This window comes from Eschscholzia californica, unplaced genomic scaffold (assembly GCF_041429995.1).
Source record: "Eschscholzia californica isolate CP2 unplaced genomic scaffold, dmEscCali1.0.p SCAF_3, whole genome shotgun sequence".
Classification (NCBI taxonomy): Eukaryota; Viridiplantae; Streptophyta; class Magnoliopsida; order Ranunculales; family Papaveraceae; genus Eschscholzia; species Eschscholzia californica.
The window spans coordinates 57,181,675-57,197,722 of record NW_028238420.1 but is presented as its reverse complement, the minus strand read 5'-3'; the positions used below and the strand labels follow the sequence as shown (position 1 = coordinate 57,197,722).

At 37.2% G+C, this 16,048-nt stretch overlaps 2 protein-coding genes across 3 annotated transcripts; one reads left to right on the top strand and one right to left on the bottom strand.

The window, feature by feature from the left end:
- Nucleotides 1-2,925: 2,925 nt before the first annotated feature.
- LOC147552290 (Ribosomal protein L31) lies at nucleotides 2,926-5,999 on the bottom strand. Of its 2 annotated transcripts, XM_086671584.1 has the most exons (3): nucleotides 5,184-5,459; nucleotides 4,453-4,513; nucleotides 2,926-3,388 (listed from the first exon to the last, which is right to left on the bottom strand). In XM_086671584.1, the coding sequence occupies exon 3, from the start codon at nucleotides 3,380-3,382 to the stop codon at nucleotides 3,176-3,178; it is 207 nt and encodes a 68-aa protein (XP_086527710.1). In that variant the 5' UTR covers nucleotides 3,383-3,388; nucleotides 4,453-4,513; nucleotides 5,184-5,459; the 3' UTR covers nucleotides 2,926-3,175. The 2 variants fall into 2 exon arrangements, with proteins under 2 accessions (XP_086527710.1, XP_086527711.1); XM_086671585.1 differs by lacking the exons at nucleotides 4,453-4,513; nucleotides 5,184-5,459 and adding an exon at nucleotides 5,922-5,999.
- Nucleotides 6,000-9,289: 3,290 nt separating this feature from the next.
- LOC147552289 (uncharacterized) lies at nucleotides 9,290-10,648 on the top strand. Its single transcript, XM_086668628.1, has 3 exons — nucleotides 9,290-9,296; nucleotides 9,415-9,817; nucleotides 9,988-10,648. The coding sequence occupies exons 1-3, from the start codon at nucleotides 9,290-9,292 to the stop codon at nucleotides 10,622-10,624; spliced, it is 1,047 nt and encodes a 348-aa protein (XP_086524754.1). The 3' UTR covers nucleotides 10,625-10,648.
- The last annotated feature ends 5,400 nt before the right edge of the window (nucleotides 10,649-16,048 follow it).

Here is a 16,048-nt window from a genome sequence, read left to right as displayed (position 1 = left end):
AAAACTAAATTATCCAAGATTCTTATAATATCTCTCGAAAATCTCCCAACATCAGTCTCCACCTTAAAGAAACTCGCTTCGAGTTTACTGATCAATTTGAGTGTTATTTTGATTTTAATATATTTGTATATCTTTTCCTTGAATTATCTATAGGAATCGTCCCATATTCACACTTTATTAAAGAATGACTCGTGTCACTAAGAATTTTCAACATGTACCTGAGATGTAATTCAAACTCTATTCACCCCAAAATATACTTGAAATGATCTTGATTATGGTGTTTAAAAACTTTAAATTTTGATGATGTTGTCCAATAAAATTACCAAACAACTTTTTTTTTTTTTTTTTTGTTGAAAGAATTACCAAACAACTTGAGATTTAAAATTTGCGATCTCTCCATAATTCGGTCTATGGGTATTCAGTCGTGAGTCTGTTAATGAACAAGCAAGTATCAGTACATTTAGATAACTAAACAACCTAATGAAATATGTTCTCTCTAACCTTGCTTCCCTTTAGAAGGTAGTGTATGTTCTTCGGCTCGAATTTTTCAGATGTGAGTTTTCTTCTCTTCGACCCAACAATGACACAAAATTTTGTAAAATGGAAGAAAATGTGAAATCCATGGATGAGAAAATCGATAAGAAAGTTTTTGGGCGACTTATAGACTTCTCTATATATAAGTTGATTATCTTCTAACTATATACTTAGACTAAAAGGCCATTGACCAAAATATAAAATAGAAAAAGAAATTGTTAACCTAAAAATTATGTACCCTTTTTGTCCTGCACTTTTGTTAGTTCTCTCTTTTTTCTTTTGTTGAACATTGTTAGTTCTCTCTAGCTACCATCAAATTTGGCCTTTCTCTTTTGAACATTCTCCATTAGCATCTTATCTTATTAGGGGTGATATTCATTTTATATAGGGCACCTATTCTTGTGTTTCACCAAAGAATCACTTTATGAATCTTATCAAAATCTGAACCATTCATTACCACAAAGTGAAATATATGTCACTGAAATCCAACCTTTCAATAGCAATAATAGGTAGTTCCCAAAAATGATTATGTTCTAGACTTATGAAAATGAAAGAAAGTGATAGTAGTACTATTACTTGATGGATTATAGCTTTCATGGGCAAAATTGGAAAATTATAGCCACAGAAAAGAAAAGAAATGAAAGCACTAAAAAAGAACTATATATGGTATAGTAGTAGTGGTAGTAAGAATTTGGCCTTTTAATAGTCCTTGCACACATAACAATATGGAAGTGCACTTCACTCTCAAAACTCATTTTTTTTAGTCCTTCTATCCTTCCTACAATATGGAAGTTATATCCAAGAGCACACACAAAGATATACTCCTAACTTGGCTCCATTTTTAACCAATTCTCTTCTCACCTTAATATTGAAGTCACACACCTTACAAATTCACCACTTTAACCTATGTTTGTACGGCTAGAATAATGAGATCGATAAACATCTTCAAACATGTAATATATTTTCATTGACATGTAATATATTCTCATTGACAAAAAAAACGATTAAGAAAAAAAATTGATTACCAAAGCAAAATTTTTGAAAAGAAAGTAGTAGACACACCATGAATATGTGACTCCGTACTTGTGACTACATAGATGCATACATGCAATGGAGTCTAGTAGAAGAAGCTTCGACAAGACGAAAGAGCGACCAGAAGAAAGATGGATTGAAGAAGTTTAAGCCATTGGGGGTGAGAAGGTGTGTGAAGGTTTAGGTGGTCTAGGAGGAAGTGGGAAAGGAAAAGGGGGAAAAGGAAGCATGGGAGGCATAGGAAATGGGAATGGAGGAAGAGGTACTTGAGCATATCCACACATCCCATAGAAGCAAAGACTACCAAATCCACATCTCTTTCTACACCCTCCACAATGAAATGGATTTGAATTTGTATTAATGCATAAACCAAAACAACATTGGGAAGTAAAAGGACATCTAATTCCACATAACCCGCAATTATTCGAATCTGACATCACATCAACACATCGATTCTGGCAACATAATTTTATAATCGCGGGCGGAAATGTGCCTCCGCCAGTATTACAGATCCAAGGTCGACTCCAACATCCTATCATCCTAGGTTTTGGACTCGTTATCCTATGAAGCCATGGGGAACGCGGTAACAGTGAGCTTCTCTTAGTGTATTTTACTTGTCTTTTATGCGAGTTTAGATCTCCTTTTACTACTAGTGATGTTACTAAGAAATGAAGCATTAAAAAGACGAAAACTCGAGCAAGTAAATTTGACATTTTTATGAATGACAATCGACAAAGTACCCATTAAGAGGGAGAGATGAGTTTTGATGGTTTTATAGGAAAAAAGTTGTGTAAAGGTGAAGGAGTTCATGTTTTTCTTCCATGGGGGGTACTACTACTCGTGTTGTGGGAAGTTAATTAAATTACTATTGACATGAGAGAGAAATATAGAGCTAGAGAGAGAGAGAGAGAGAGAGAGAGAGAGAGAGACTGAACTAGAAATTGAAGGACTTGCTTTTGGAAGTTGACACGATTTAAGTAATTTGTAACGGGCATCAAAGAAGATTTAACTGTGCAAGCTTTTCATTCACGACAAACTTACCCTTTTGCTATTTGCTTTCTTAGCCAAAGAATAATGGATATTGTTTTAGGTAGTGGTTTTTCCTATTTGGATCTGATCTGGTTGAATTTGACTTGTTTTAGTCAAGGGTACAATGGTCTTTTCAAGATACGACGGACTCTTAACTCAAACTTGTTTTTCCGTCTGAATCATAATTTGTCAGAGTCTGTCATTCAAACGAATCAAACAAAAACAAACATCCATAAATGAACACGTGCTGTGACTCAAATGAGTCAGATATGACCACCTTAGATATCTGAGTATGGAAGCATGGTGAAAAGATAATGTCCCAACATGAAGTAATTCAACCTTCTGCTGCTTCCTGTCAGCAATTGCTTCATATTGTATTGATTGAATACATAATAGATAATCACTTTATCAAGCAAGAACAATAAACCCATCAAATCTAGCAGTTCGATGAATCAACAAAACTTAACAATAACCATTAAACTGCTAAGAGCAGGGGGTAGAATTCTACTGTTTCAAAAAAAAAAGTCATTAAACCCGCAAAAAAAAAAAAAAACTAAGGAACTAACATGAAGCTGCAGTTTTACTTCTCTTCGGGTTCCTCGTTTTTCTGAGCAAATCGACGATTGAACTTGGCAATTTGACCTTCACTTTGAGCTCTCTGTCTTCTAGCTCTGAAATGGTAAACTTTACCAGCATTATGTATTTTAGTCATCATAACATTAATCAATCTCCCACTCTGTGTTACATATGATATCCATTGCAATTGAGGATGAAAACCCTTCCTCATCTCTTACTGCACATCAAAATGTAGACAAAAAGATCTTATTGATGAATCAATTCAACTACAACAGTTCGATGTTTTTTTCAATTCATAAGCCCAAAGTGGAAGTATTTTTGTATAACAATTCTCTTTGATTGAAAACTGAGATATGAGGAATCGGATTAGAAGAAACTTAGGGGTATAAACCAAAGAAAACAGTCAGAGGTCTTATAACTGAGTTTGATCTTCGTCCGGTATTTCGAAAGCCTAAACTTCATTTTCCCATTCAAAAGATTTAGTTCTCGACACTCGTTAACATTTAATACGATAGAATAGACAATTGACGAAACACACATCTCAATAAAAAGTCATAATGTCCTCGATTTAAGCACTACGCCCAGTGATGCAGGGCCAGTAGCATATTTCATCATGGTACGAGGTTTTTCTGTGGCATGAGCCTGCCCTAGACTACCCCAGGCTTCTCCATCTGGCCAATCTAGACTCCAAATCCACCGAAAATGCCTAGCCAATATATAAGACAAGGCCTGGAAGGTGATCCCAAGAAATATGGGACTAAATGCCTTACACATGAAACTTCTGTTTGACATCAGCAACAGTCGACTAAAATGACATAATCGACTAACGGTAAACAATTCAAGTCCCTCACTTAATATTAAAAATTTACTCAATCTTTGTTGATTAAGCTTTTCTTTGATGACCCATGGCTGTTCGACTGAGATTTTTTCCACACAAGTTCACACACCCATTTTATAGAACAGCTGAAGGACAGCATCTCAATCATGAAACAGCTTGAGCATGACCACATAATTCCATTTTGGATGGTGGGTCATATTAAATTAGCTAAAAGTGTTTCATATACATCTTCACCTAGGGTTTTCTTGTGAATTACTATAATATGGTAACAAGGGCGGAGCCAGGATTTGAAACTATACAGGACTAGCCTAATTATTTTATAACTAAAATTCTTCTTACGGTAAATATATAATTGCCGAAAGTAACATGTAAAGGCAATTTTTTGTGTCAAAGTACAATGTTGCGACAATAACACAAACCATATATGAAAAGTAAGAGCATACCTATTAAGAATGCGAAGTCCGTCCGTTGCAATTATACCCGTTAATTCGTCCAAAAGACTAGCTATCAAAACAAACATTTCGCAATATATCATATACCAAGAATTTATCTATAAAATACGATAGTTTATTGAAATAAAAGTTCACAAAAGAGTACATAAGATCAAAGTAATGATTTCATTTCATTGTGTATATATTACCACATTCGAGGGCGGAGCGAGGATTTGTACACAAACCTGGCTAGCCTAAAATTACTATGCAATGTATATGTAATCACAAAATTGTAATTTAAACATCATAATGTATAACAAATAGACTTAATTATGCTAAATTGAAATTGAAAAAAGGGTTCACACATAAACATCAAAATCACCGAATTAATCAACCAGCTAAAGCAAGATTAAAACGAAAGAGGGGCCAATGAACACCATGAGTTTATTCTCTTCTTTCTCTTCAAACCTACGACATTAAGTTTTGAAACTAATTTCAACCCAAACCAGTTTTAAGAAAGTTCAAACCCCCACAACCATAACCATATATGCTGGGAAGTTTTCCAAGCATAATAAATCCTAAGAAAAAAAAAGGATTTTAGAAGTATTTGGACTTTTAATGAATAAAAAAAAAAAGGAAATCCTAAGATCAAAGTCAATAACCTAATTACCCAAAAAAATTGATATTGAAATATTAGAAGCTTTAGAAAGAATAAAAAGCAAGAGAGAAAACATATCACTTACCTAGATGGTAGATAACAAAGATTTGTATTCCTTGATTAGTTGATTTTGTTTTTGTTTATTAGTGAGAACATGAAGAACCCTAAATTTCACTTTGAATTTTAACTTTAAACCCTAGTGATTGTTAGAGAAGGTGATAAAGTAAGAGGGAAGAACGAGATGATAGAGAATTAGAGATCAGAGAGAGATGATGAACAGGCTTCGTCTTCGATCACGGCTCCTTCTCTCTCGGATAAACGAATTCCTCTCTCAAGGTCACCACCGCTCCTTCTCTCTCTCGTCGATTTTTCTTCCAAAGCTTTTTCCCTTTCAGTAAAAAAAAAAAAATTGAACCCCTGGCTGAAAATACGAAATTAACCCTACCCTCTAGCCAGGGATAGTCTACTTTTTTTTTTTTTTTTTTGTTAAAAATAGGGATAGTCTACTTGTAGTTCCGCCCTTGCATGGTAATAATGTAATGACATTGGCTTTTTTTTTTTGTTGATGGGTAAATGACATTGGCTTGATTAGCTATTGGAAATGCCTAAAGTTTATGCATCTTAGTTGATAAAAATGACAAAGAAAGCAATCAAAACCCATATTTACAAACATTGGAAGCAAGGAATACTCATAAAAACAAGAAGCAAAGAGAATAACAATAAAATCGCCATCATACAGAGATTGAAGCATATAACCTAGTAAGAATCCGTGAAAATGGAACAGAATCGATAGAATTAGAATGAAAAAATGTAGATTGTTTACCTTGAATCTAGGGCTAAAACAAATACCTTCAAAGAGTTTCTCTACAGGAAGTGAGCGAGTCGAGAGATTCCGAGAGAGAGAGAAGAGGGAAAATTTTGGTGGTGGGCTGGAATTGGTCCTAGCTATCGTCACGGCCCATGAAAGAATGACGGTTGTTAGGGACGGGAAAGTGTCTGGACAACTACCCATCTACTCCGGGCTGAACGGACGCTACTCAAACTTGTTTTTTCAGACAACCAGATAAAACAGACGGGCATTTCAGTTTTTTTCTGTAAAAATGTCCGTCTGTGTCCGTTTTTTAGCCGGACATGCTAGACACCGGTCGGGGGGCAGCGGGTTTACATTGTAATTTGTCAAAAAATAAAAGTCATCACATTCACTAACTTAGTGAACAATAACAACAAAATTAAAAACACCGAGATAAAGGATCGTCAATTAGAATAAAAACCTCTCAACGAATAATCAAAAAAGATGGAAGCATCGATTATGATTTCGCCATTGATAACCAGAAGAGACATGAGTGGAAGAGGGTCGATGAGAAGACGAAAGAATAGGGTTGGACTTATTCTGATTTTGAGGGTTATATGTCACAGCCTAATCTAATCTAACACTATCATCTGACTCTAAACATTTAAAGATTCATATTTATTATGGGCGGGTACTACGGACGGGTGAACGAACAACCTAAACTGGCGGATTCGGGCGGTTCACCGGTTAGGCCCCCTTGCCCGCGTCCGTCCACTAAACATCGGTCGGGCGGGTTTTGACCGACTCGATCATCGGGCGTCTGCGGACCCTTCAGACGCAGACGGGTACCCGACCACGGGCCAAAATCCCACTCCTAGTCGCTGTTGCTTTTATTTTTTTAGATTAGGGGCAATTGTTGCTGAGATGCAGATATTTTTAAGATGACGTCTAATTTCTCAGTCCCTATAGATTTCTTAAAAGATGATGTGTAATTTAACAAACGGAAGAAATTATTGTGGTCAGAGAATAAAGAAAAGAGTTAGGAGGAGTGACAGAAGAGCAGGAGAGACAGATAGTCATGGTCCTTGGCCACGGTTGAAGGCGGTGGTAAGGGGAGGAGACGAAGGAGATGGTGAAGAAAGAAAGAGACCGAAAATAAATAGTATATGGAGTACTTTTTAAGTCTTTAAAATTAAGTTGCGTCAAATAAAATAAAATTCATCAAGAATAATTCGATGAGTAAAAAGCTAGAAGAGCTACAAATCAAAGCCTACTAAAGACCTACACGAAATCAATGGTCGTCATTTTCGAGTCAACTTTCTTTCTCTGTATTTGATGAATTTTCACTTTGTTGATTCTTATTTAGGTCTGGAGTAAGTATACTTTTGTAGTCTCTCGTATCATGTTTCTAATTAGATTGAACAGTTTGTGAGAGAAGTGTTCCGTTGTAATGTACTCCTTCCCTAAAGAAAATTTTGATGAAAGGCCCAAATTTTGGGCCCAAATACAAAAAAAAACCCAACAAGGTTTAATATCTCACCCAAAACCCAATAATCAAATAATAACTCATATCAAACCCAAATACACATCCCAATGTGCAATCCGGGCCCAACTCTTATCTCTAAGATTTCCTATTTTCTTTTAAACCCTCTTTTGCCCTCCTATATATATCCCTCAACTCTAACAACTCATATCTTTCTCTCTCCAAAATCTGATTTAGTTTCTCTCTCCAAAATCTTTTTCACTTTATCTCTCTACCTAAACCGAAATACAAACCCTTTTTTTCCACCTTCATCTATCTACAGTCTTCATCTCTTCGATCATCATCTTCGTTTTCACGTTTCTCTCTCTAATGTTGTCATCATCTTCCTTCAGTCATCACCTACATCTCCAAACCGAGTTACAAAACCCTTTATTCCTTCAGTCATCATAGAGATAAGCCATCAACTTGTTTGTTTCTAGACTCATCAACTTGTTCGAATCACCATATTCTTGTCCTATAAATCCAGGTAACTGTTGATGTTGAATCTCTTTTTTATGATTTTTATGCTCTTGTTCTTCCTTCTCGTCTACTGTTTAGTTTCTGGAATGTCCGTACAGTTCTACCGCTGTCCGTACAATCTTTTGGTTTCTGGTACAACTTTAAAGTTTGTTTTAACATTTTCTAAAATGTCTGAACACATGGTACATGTTAAAAGTAGTTTATCATGTGTTAACACATTTGTTTCATAGCTATTGAACTAGCAGTTAGACCAACATTTGATAGAATGATTAGACATTGCTTCAACATTTGATAGAATGATCAGACATTGCTTCTTGGACCACCTGATTATACCACATATTCGAAACAATCAGTATAATGTTATCCATCATTTTCACATAAACTCACACATTACGTATAATTCTACGACATTCTCCATGATAACCAAACATTCCTACGCATGTCAAAACATTATGCTCGGTGTTTAGACATTACACTAGATGTTCACACATTTGTTAACATTTTAATACAATTGATGATACTTTCATAACATTTTATTCAATTTTGCAGTATGGAAACTGAAAGGTCACTTTCTACATCTCAAAATAATGAGAAGAAGTTAGTATGTGACTCATGGGGCGACGTATTTACGGAGATTGGGCAAATATTCCCCGGTGGTGTCAAAGCTTTTCGAGACGCTCTTGGTCGATATACCATTGCAACCAAGAACAACTACAAATATATCAAGAATGAACCAGGTCGTGTCACTGCCGTTTGTTCCAAACCCGGATGTAATTGGAGAGTGCACGGGGTTGCACCATTGGGATGTAAATCCGTTTTTTTGTTGAAAGAGTACGAACCGAATCACGCTTGTCTCGATGTTGTTCTCAAACCTGCGGATCCCAAGTTGTCTAGTAAACTTGTTGGCAGCCTAATGAATGAAGACATCAGAAGACACCCAAATTGGAGTACTGCTGAAGTTAAAGAAAAGTTTCAAGACGATTACGGTGTTGAGTTGACCTATTATTTTTCTTACGGTGGTAAGAAGGTAGCCATGGACAAAGTATTTGGGCAGGAGGGTGATTCCTACGCAAAGTTGAAGTGGTACGTAGATGCTTTGGAGAGTACTAATCCCAATAGCATAATTGATTTGCAAATCGAACCCACTACCAACAGATTTGTCCGAGTTTTTATTGACCTTCACGCATCTATCCTTGGGTTTCAACACTGTCGCCCTGTGATCTATATTGATGGAACATTCGCCAAAACTCGTTTTAATGGCTGCATTTTGGCTGCGGTTACCAAGGACGGAAACGACGGTATGTTTTCATTTTCACATCACATGTTAACATTCTAGTGTTCCTGCTAACACGTGACAAAATGTTAGATCATGATCATTATTGACGCGACATAGATAAAGATGCGGCGTAATTTATTGAAGTCATACCTCATTCCCAAATATGGTTTTACATTTCCAACAATGCTTATGCACTTTTGATTCATGCATCAACAGAACTAATTTTGTATTTCATTTTTTTTTGTTAGGTCTTTTTCCCATTGCTTACGCAGTTGTGGACATTGAGAATGATCAGAATTGGGATTGGTTTTTGCAAAATTTGAAATTAGCAGTAGATCCGATCAAACGTTACACCTTTATTTCGGACAGACATGCTGGAATTCTAAAAGGCGTGAAGAACGTTTTTCCCACCGCTCATCACTCATTCTGTGCTTGGCACTTACGATGTAATCTGAACTTGAGGATACGTAACGGGGCGCGCCAGTCACGTTATTTTCAGAGTCTTATGTTTACGGCGGCACGGGCATTACCCGAGAGCGAGTATCACGCAACCATTGAACAAATGGTTGAGATGGGTGGAACCAATGTCGAGAGGTTTTTCCAATCCCTTAATCCGGAATCATGGGCAGATTCCTTTTTCCCAGGGGATAGGTATTTTGTTTTCTCTTTTTCAGTTATTTTTTAACATTAATCATATCTTTCTGTTATGAATGGACATTTGTTCATGTGTTCCGTCAGGCATATACATGTTTATACATTTCGCGCAATGTTTTAACACGACACGATGTTTTACAAGCATCCCATTTAATGTTTTTTCACAGGTATGGCGCCATCACTTCCCAACTGTCTGAGAGCTTCAACAACATGGTCAAGAAAGCCCGCGTGCTCCCTATTACAGCATTGTTGGATGCCATAAGACAGAAGATTATGAACAAGATGCGAAAGCATAGAGACGCTTCTATTGGATGGAATACATTTCTTTGCCCATCCATTAACTTGGAGCAACAAGCGAAATACAAAGTTGCGGAGACTTGGAGATACGTCGAGGCAGCCCCACTTGTTTATGAAGTATATTCTACTCCACGCCATTCCGTAAATCTTGGTACTCTCACATGCTCTTGTCGGCGTTGGCAAGTAGATTCGCTTCCGTGTCAACATGCAATGTTATGCATCAACAAGACTCGTGGTGATAGTACATGTTTTTTCGATCCGGTCTGGACCGTGGAGGCTTACAGGAACACATACCAACATTGTGTTTACCCCGTTCCAAATTTTGACGAACCATATACTTTTGATCCATTAACCAAGACTCTTCCTCCACTAGTTAGAAGGGCACCAGGCAGACCACGTACAACAAGGTTGCAGAGTTCCGGAGATGTTACCAGGAGGAAAAGAATATGTCGCAGGTGCAACCAACCCGCTTATCACAACAGTGCGACATGTCGAGCCCAACTGTAGTCTCATTTTACTAAATGTTATAACATTCACCGATATGTCCCAACATGTAACAGAGTGTTGTTACATTGTGCTCAATGTTTAGTAAAATCTTTTGGTCTTTAGTACATATATTTTTGTCTAGTGAATATGTGATAACATTCTACAAAATGTTCAGTGAATGAATTACTACATGTCTAGCTATTATTTACAATGTGTCCACATTATGAAGTTTAGTGAATACATTCTAGACAATGAAGGTTCAGTATTACATATTTCCCGAGACATTTGTCCATATGTCCAACCATTAAGAGGAATGTTCTAACATGTCTGTGTATGTTCTTTCCTGAAACAAACTTTAAGGGGACAATGCATGTCACACATGATGTTGAAGAAAAATAATAATATATTCAAATTTACTTCCTTTAGTTTTAACATAAATATCCCATCCAAAATCATTGTATGTCGTTAACCTCACAAAATAATTTACAAACCATCATTGTTTTTAATCTAATCAAGAATGAAGTGGTTTCGGGTTTAGCGAACATAACCCGTTACCTCAACAACTACTTCATTTTTTATTAAAAGATCTTTCACCAAACAAAAAAATATTCACGGCAACCACACTTTCAACATCGGCCCATCCTCCAAGATATTGTGTTCTCCTTCAATATATTGTGCGTGATCTTAGCCCTCTTCCTTTGTGCCCGGGAGACCCAATCTGGGTTTTTTGTACGCTGTTTGGGTCCAGTAGTCATGCAGTCTTGGACTAGCTCTTCAATTTTCAAAATAACAAATAGACCGCAATCCGGACTGTTCAAGACACAAATGGAATGTTAAAGCATAACCAATAATGTTTCTACATTCCCACACAAAACAGAAACATTATATTAAATGACGTGTTTTTTTATCAATTGTATGAAAACATAAAAGGCTTTTGTTAAACATTTCGCGAAATGTTTGAACATTTTCATACTAATTAAAGCATGCATCTTAATGTTGGGAACAAATAAAGTTTGAAAACACTTACTTTTCTCCCTGAGTTGGGAATTCTGGCTCCCCAAGAACATCAGCATATCTTTGTTGGGTTCCATACATTGTGAATCCCACTTCTTCCATTACATCCTCAATATATGCCGCGTACTCCCGGGCATTTTCGTAACACTCCTTGGCATTCTTCTTATCAAATGACATTGAGTCATAATGGGTCCACCGATGGAGAAATACATTATATACCAATAGTGTCCAGTGCCCCCATGGCAGATAGGTGCACACACAAATAAGATCTCCGGTTTCCCAGCATTATTACTCAACGTACGGTTGAGCATTCTTTCGATAGAAGGTTGGTTGACCTCGGACTTGATCATCGTCTGTAGAACATACACAAAGTTATTAAAATGTTCACTCATATAAAAGATGATGATAGGAAAACATTCTAATCACTAAACTCATATAGATTTCTGATGGTAGACATAGGACACTCTTTTCTTTCAAATCCTCCTGATTAGTGACGAACGAACTCGCCCAGTTAATAACTTGTGAGTCGCACTCCAGATTCATCATCAACATATCTAGCTGCTTCCCACAAATGTCGTTGATCCCATTACTGAACCAGACTTTCGTGCTGCAACATTTGAAAAAACAAGTGTCACAGTTGCTAATGTTATGACATTTGTGATAATGCATGGACATTACAGTAAGCAGATATAAATGCATAAACACAAACTGTAATGTGCAAACATAACTGTAAATGCATGAACATTACAGTAACTTTCTCGTACCTTTTTTCACCTTTCCTGATGAATTCTTCCAACAGGCCCTTTTCTTCTTCCTTCAACTTCTTCCACACCGGGCTTCTTTTCCAGTTACCTAGCTTCTGGCCTTCCTCCTCTGCTGCTGACCTTCCACCTCCCAACTCTACAATTTCATCTACATTAATTGGTTTTTTCTTCTCGAGTTGCTTTCCTTTCTCGGTCATGGTTCGGGTTCTTGGCTGTGTTTTAACCCTCTTAACCAAAGAGTTTGGTTTGTTTTTATCTTTCTTTTCCACAACTTCAGCCGTTTCAACCTTTGGCTTATCTACAAAATCGTCTTCAGAAGAACTTTCGTTCTCCACGATCTCATAGTTCTCATATACTTTTGCCACTTCGCAAACCTCTGAAAAGAAAGCTGAAGGCCAAGTCAGCTGAAAGTCAACTTCTTCCGTCTCATTTTCACCTACATTCAAAAAACTTGGAAAATGCTTTTCACCTGTTCCCACCACCACACGTTTAACTAGTCAACATTCGATAGAAAACCAAATCTTAACATAAATTATTATCCAATTCTCGATCAATATATATAAACGTTAGCACGTATGTTCAAACATTTTACGTATTTATGTGGGAGAAAAACACTTACTTGTTTGTTTCTTATTTATTACTTAGCCGACCAGTCTATTGTCGTTCGTTCGTGGTAAAAGAAAGTCTTCAATTATCGTGGTAAAAGACATCGTGGGAGTACGATAGAACTCTTTTACTTACCGTTTATCAAAAAACTTGTAACGATGGCGGAACAATTTATGTTCATACCAATCATCTGACAAGTAAGTAAGAATTTCAGAGAAGATAGATAGATTGCACACAAGTTAATACGTTGCTTCAAAAAAATAAACTAGAAATAAAACCAACTTTAATCAAGCAAAGACAATATTCATTACTTTTTATAACAGTATCTCAAATGTTGAAGCATTCTGGTATTTGCTCCAACATTTCCAAATTCTAATCAAGCAAAGACAGGAATGTCAACAGAAGTAAAGATTTGCGTGAGCATTTACTCACTTGACCCAGCAACTTGGCTCACTTTCTGCTCCTGGTTTTGGCCCTCTCCGGAAGCTTGACCCCTTACCGACTCATCAGAAATTGCCTTCTTACCCTTATTGTCGTCTATTTGTGCTCCTTCAGTTTGGGCTTCGGCATCACTTTCTTTTTCGATGCTGGGTTCTACGTTTACTTGTTCCGGATTTTCTGGGGCTACTTCCTGCTCCACTATCTTCTCTCCACCATCTCCACTCTCCACCTCTTGTCTAACCTCCCCACCCTCCACCTCCTCTCCAACAGTCACCAACTCTCTACCAACCTCGTCTCTAACATCCACCTCCCCTCCTACACCAAAATCAAATTCCAATACATCATCTTTCTCTCCTCTCTCTCTCTTCATCCTCTCCAACTCCTCTTTTAATACTTCTCTCTCTCTCTTAACCATCTCACTCTCTCTCTTAACCATCTCACACTCTCTCTTAACCAACAAATTTTCTTCTCTCAACCTCTCCACTTCCTCCTTCAACTTTTCTACTTCCTCCTCATTCATCTCCTCCACCACCCTCTCCGTGAACTTTAACAACTCTTCCTCTTCCACAGACTCCGCCACCAACTCCACCTTCACCTACAAGAAGGGATACATAAGGTTATTATCTCAACACCTCTTAAAAAAACACATGCACTTAATTAAATGTTCCAACATTCTTGCAAATGTTCCAACATTTGCTAAAATGTCACTCAGTCATCAGTTATGTTAGAACATTAGTTTAAATAACCGAGACATTATAAGAAATGTTAAAACAAATTACCTGCTCTTCTGTAATGCTTTCCAGCTCTTCTTCCAGTCCTTTAAGGAAGAATGGCTCGATCATCCATCGAGCTATTCTAGGACTGACCCCTACTTCTCCAACCAGGTCCTCATGGATCCTGGTGTGCATGCAATACCAGTACTGCAAAGAAATTAAACACTCTTAGGTCAGTACTGTTTTTCTTTATCACCATAAGAAATGTAAACACATTTTATAACATGCCCAAACATTCTCCAAAATGTTTCAGCATTACAGAAGCCCCAAAAGAATGATGAAACATTTAAAAGAATGTCAGAGCACACTAATTTGACTTTTATCACTATAAGAAATTATGAAACATTTAAGTGCATGGTTATGAATACTTACGGGGAGAAGAGTCAGGCATCCTGAAGCTTTTGCCGGGTCTTCCGAGTGCTTGTTTATTCTCTCCATCATGTAGGAGTGAATAGCTCTCGCCCATGAAACTCTTTTCATCATTCTCTCCGTTTGGAGATTGTGATAAAAACTCCCGACAACCGAGGAGCCGGCAGCTGAAGCAAACAGGAATGTGGCTGCCATGTACATAATCCATAGTTTCAAGAACTCAATGGCCGGAGCCTTTGTTCTTGCAGCCACATGCAACGCCTTTTCGATGCTGGGACCCCCAAAAGATGCAGCCTTTCCCTCAACAACACAGTCTTTGAAATACTTGCTCAAAAACTCGTCTTTAGCCACATCTATGGTGACATTGGTTGGGAATGCATCATATATTTGTCCTTCCATTGGGACTCCCAACAACAAAGCAACATCTCCGGGAGTGAACTGAATCAACTTCCCTCCGATGTTGAAGGCTTGGCTCTGTTTGTCATAGCAGTACAGAAGATCATAGATGGCTTTGTTCGGCTTCTCCATCACATTCTCTGTTCGGAAACTAAAACTGGTCACTGCCTTAAATAAGGCCCCGAATGGTGAAGAAAGCAACATCTCCCTTTGCTCTTCAGTAATATATAACTGCAATTCCCGCGCCACCTTGAAAACTGCTTTGAAGTTACATTTGTAATTGAAAGCAGCTTTCTTCTTCTGCTCTTTAGCCTCTGTTGGTTTTGGTTGAGGCTCCACCTTGTCCACTCTCGCCTTTGAAGTAAACCCACGGTGCTTCACAGAAACAATAACAGAAATGTCAGGGCATTCAATAAAATGTTCAACAGTAAACTTAATGCTCCATCACAATAAGTAATGGCAGATCATTGTTTACTGTGTCCACACAATAAGCATAGGCCTCTACACAATAATGACAGATCAATAACTGAAGCAACATTTTACAGAATGTTAACACACTAACTAATATGCATAACAATTATAAAAAATGTAAGAACACAAACATTATTGTCAGAACATTGTAAAAAATGTCTATACAATAACACACCTTTGCTTGTTGGGGGCTGGCAACTTTCTTGCCTTTTTTGCTCGGCCCAGCATTTGATGCCTCTTCAGCAGGTCTCTTCCTGGGGCTAGCCCTCACCGGAGTCTGTTGTTTCTTATCAGCACCATCTCCTTTCTTTGTGTTAGTTTTAGCCATCTTGGGATTGTCTGCAAAAGTTCATATGTTTCAAACAAACACAAAGACAAACAAAAGCAGAATGTATCTACACAACCAAAATGTATAAACATATACTAGTTTTTTTTTTCACAACCATGAATGTTAAAGAAAAAACATTCTGTTAATCAACAACCCATAAATCTTGATCAAATGACTAAATTTCTCCACAGAAACATAAATGTTAAAACAACTCTAACCTAGAAACTTGATGTAGTATCATAAACACCCAAATGACCTTTATGTGTAGATGCATGCTTTCGAA

Bases quoted from the DNA above. Each gene is read 5' to 3' on its own strand.
- LOC147552289 (XM_086668628.1), top strand. The intron at 9,818-9,987 runs GTATTTTGTTTT...GTTTTTTCACAG, and splicing joins TCCTTTTTCCCAGGGGATAG to GTATGGCGCCATCACTTCCC.
- LOC147552290 (XM_086671585.1), bottom strand. From the start codon at position 3,382: ATGAGGAAGGGTTTTCATCCTCAATTGCAATGGATATCATATGTAACA.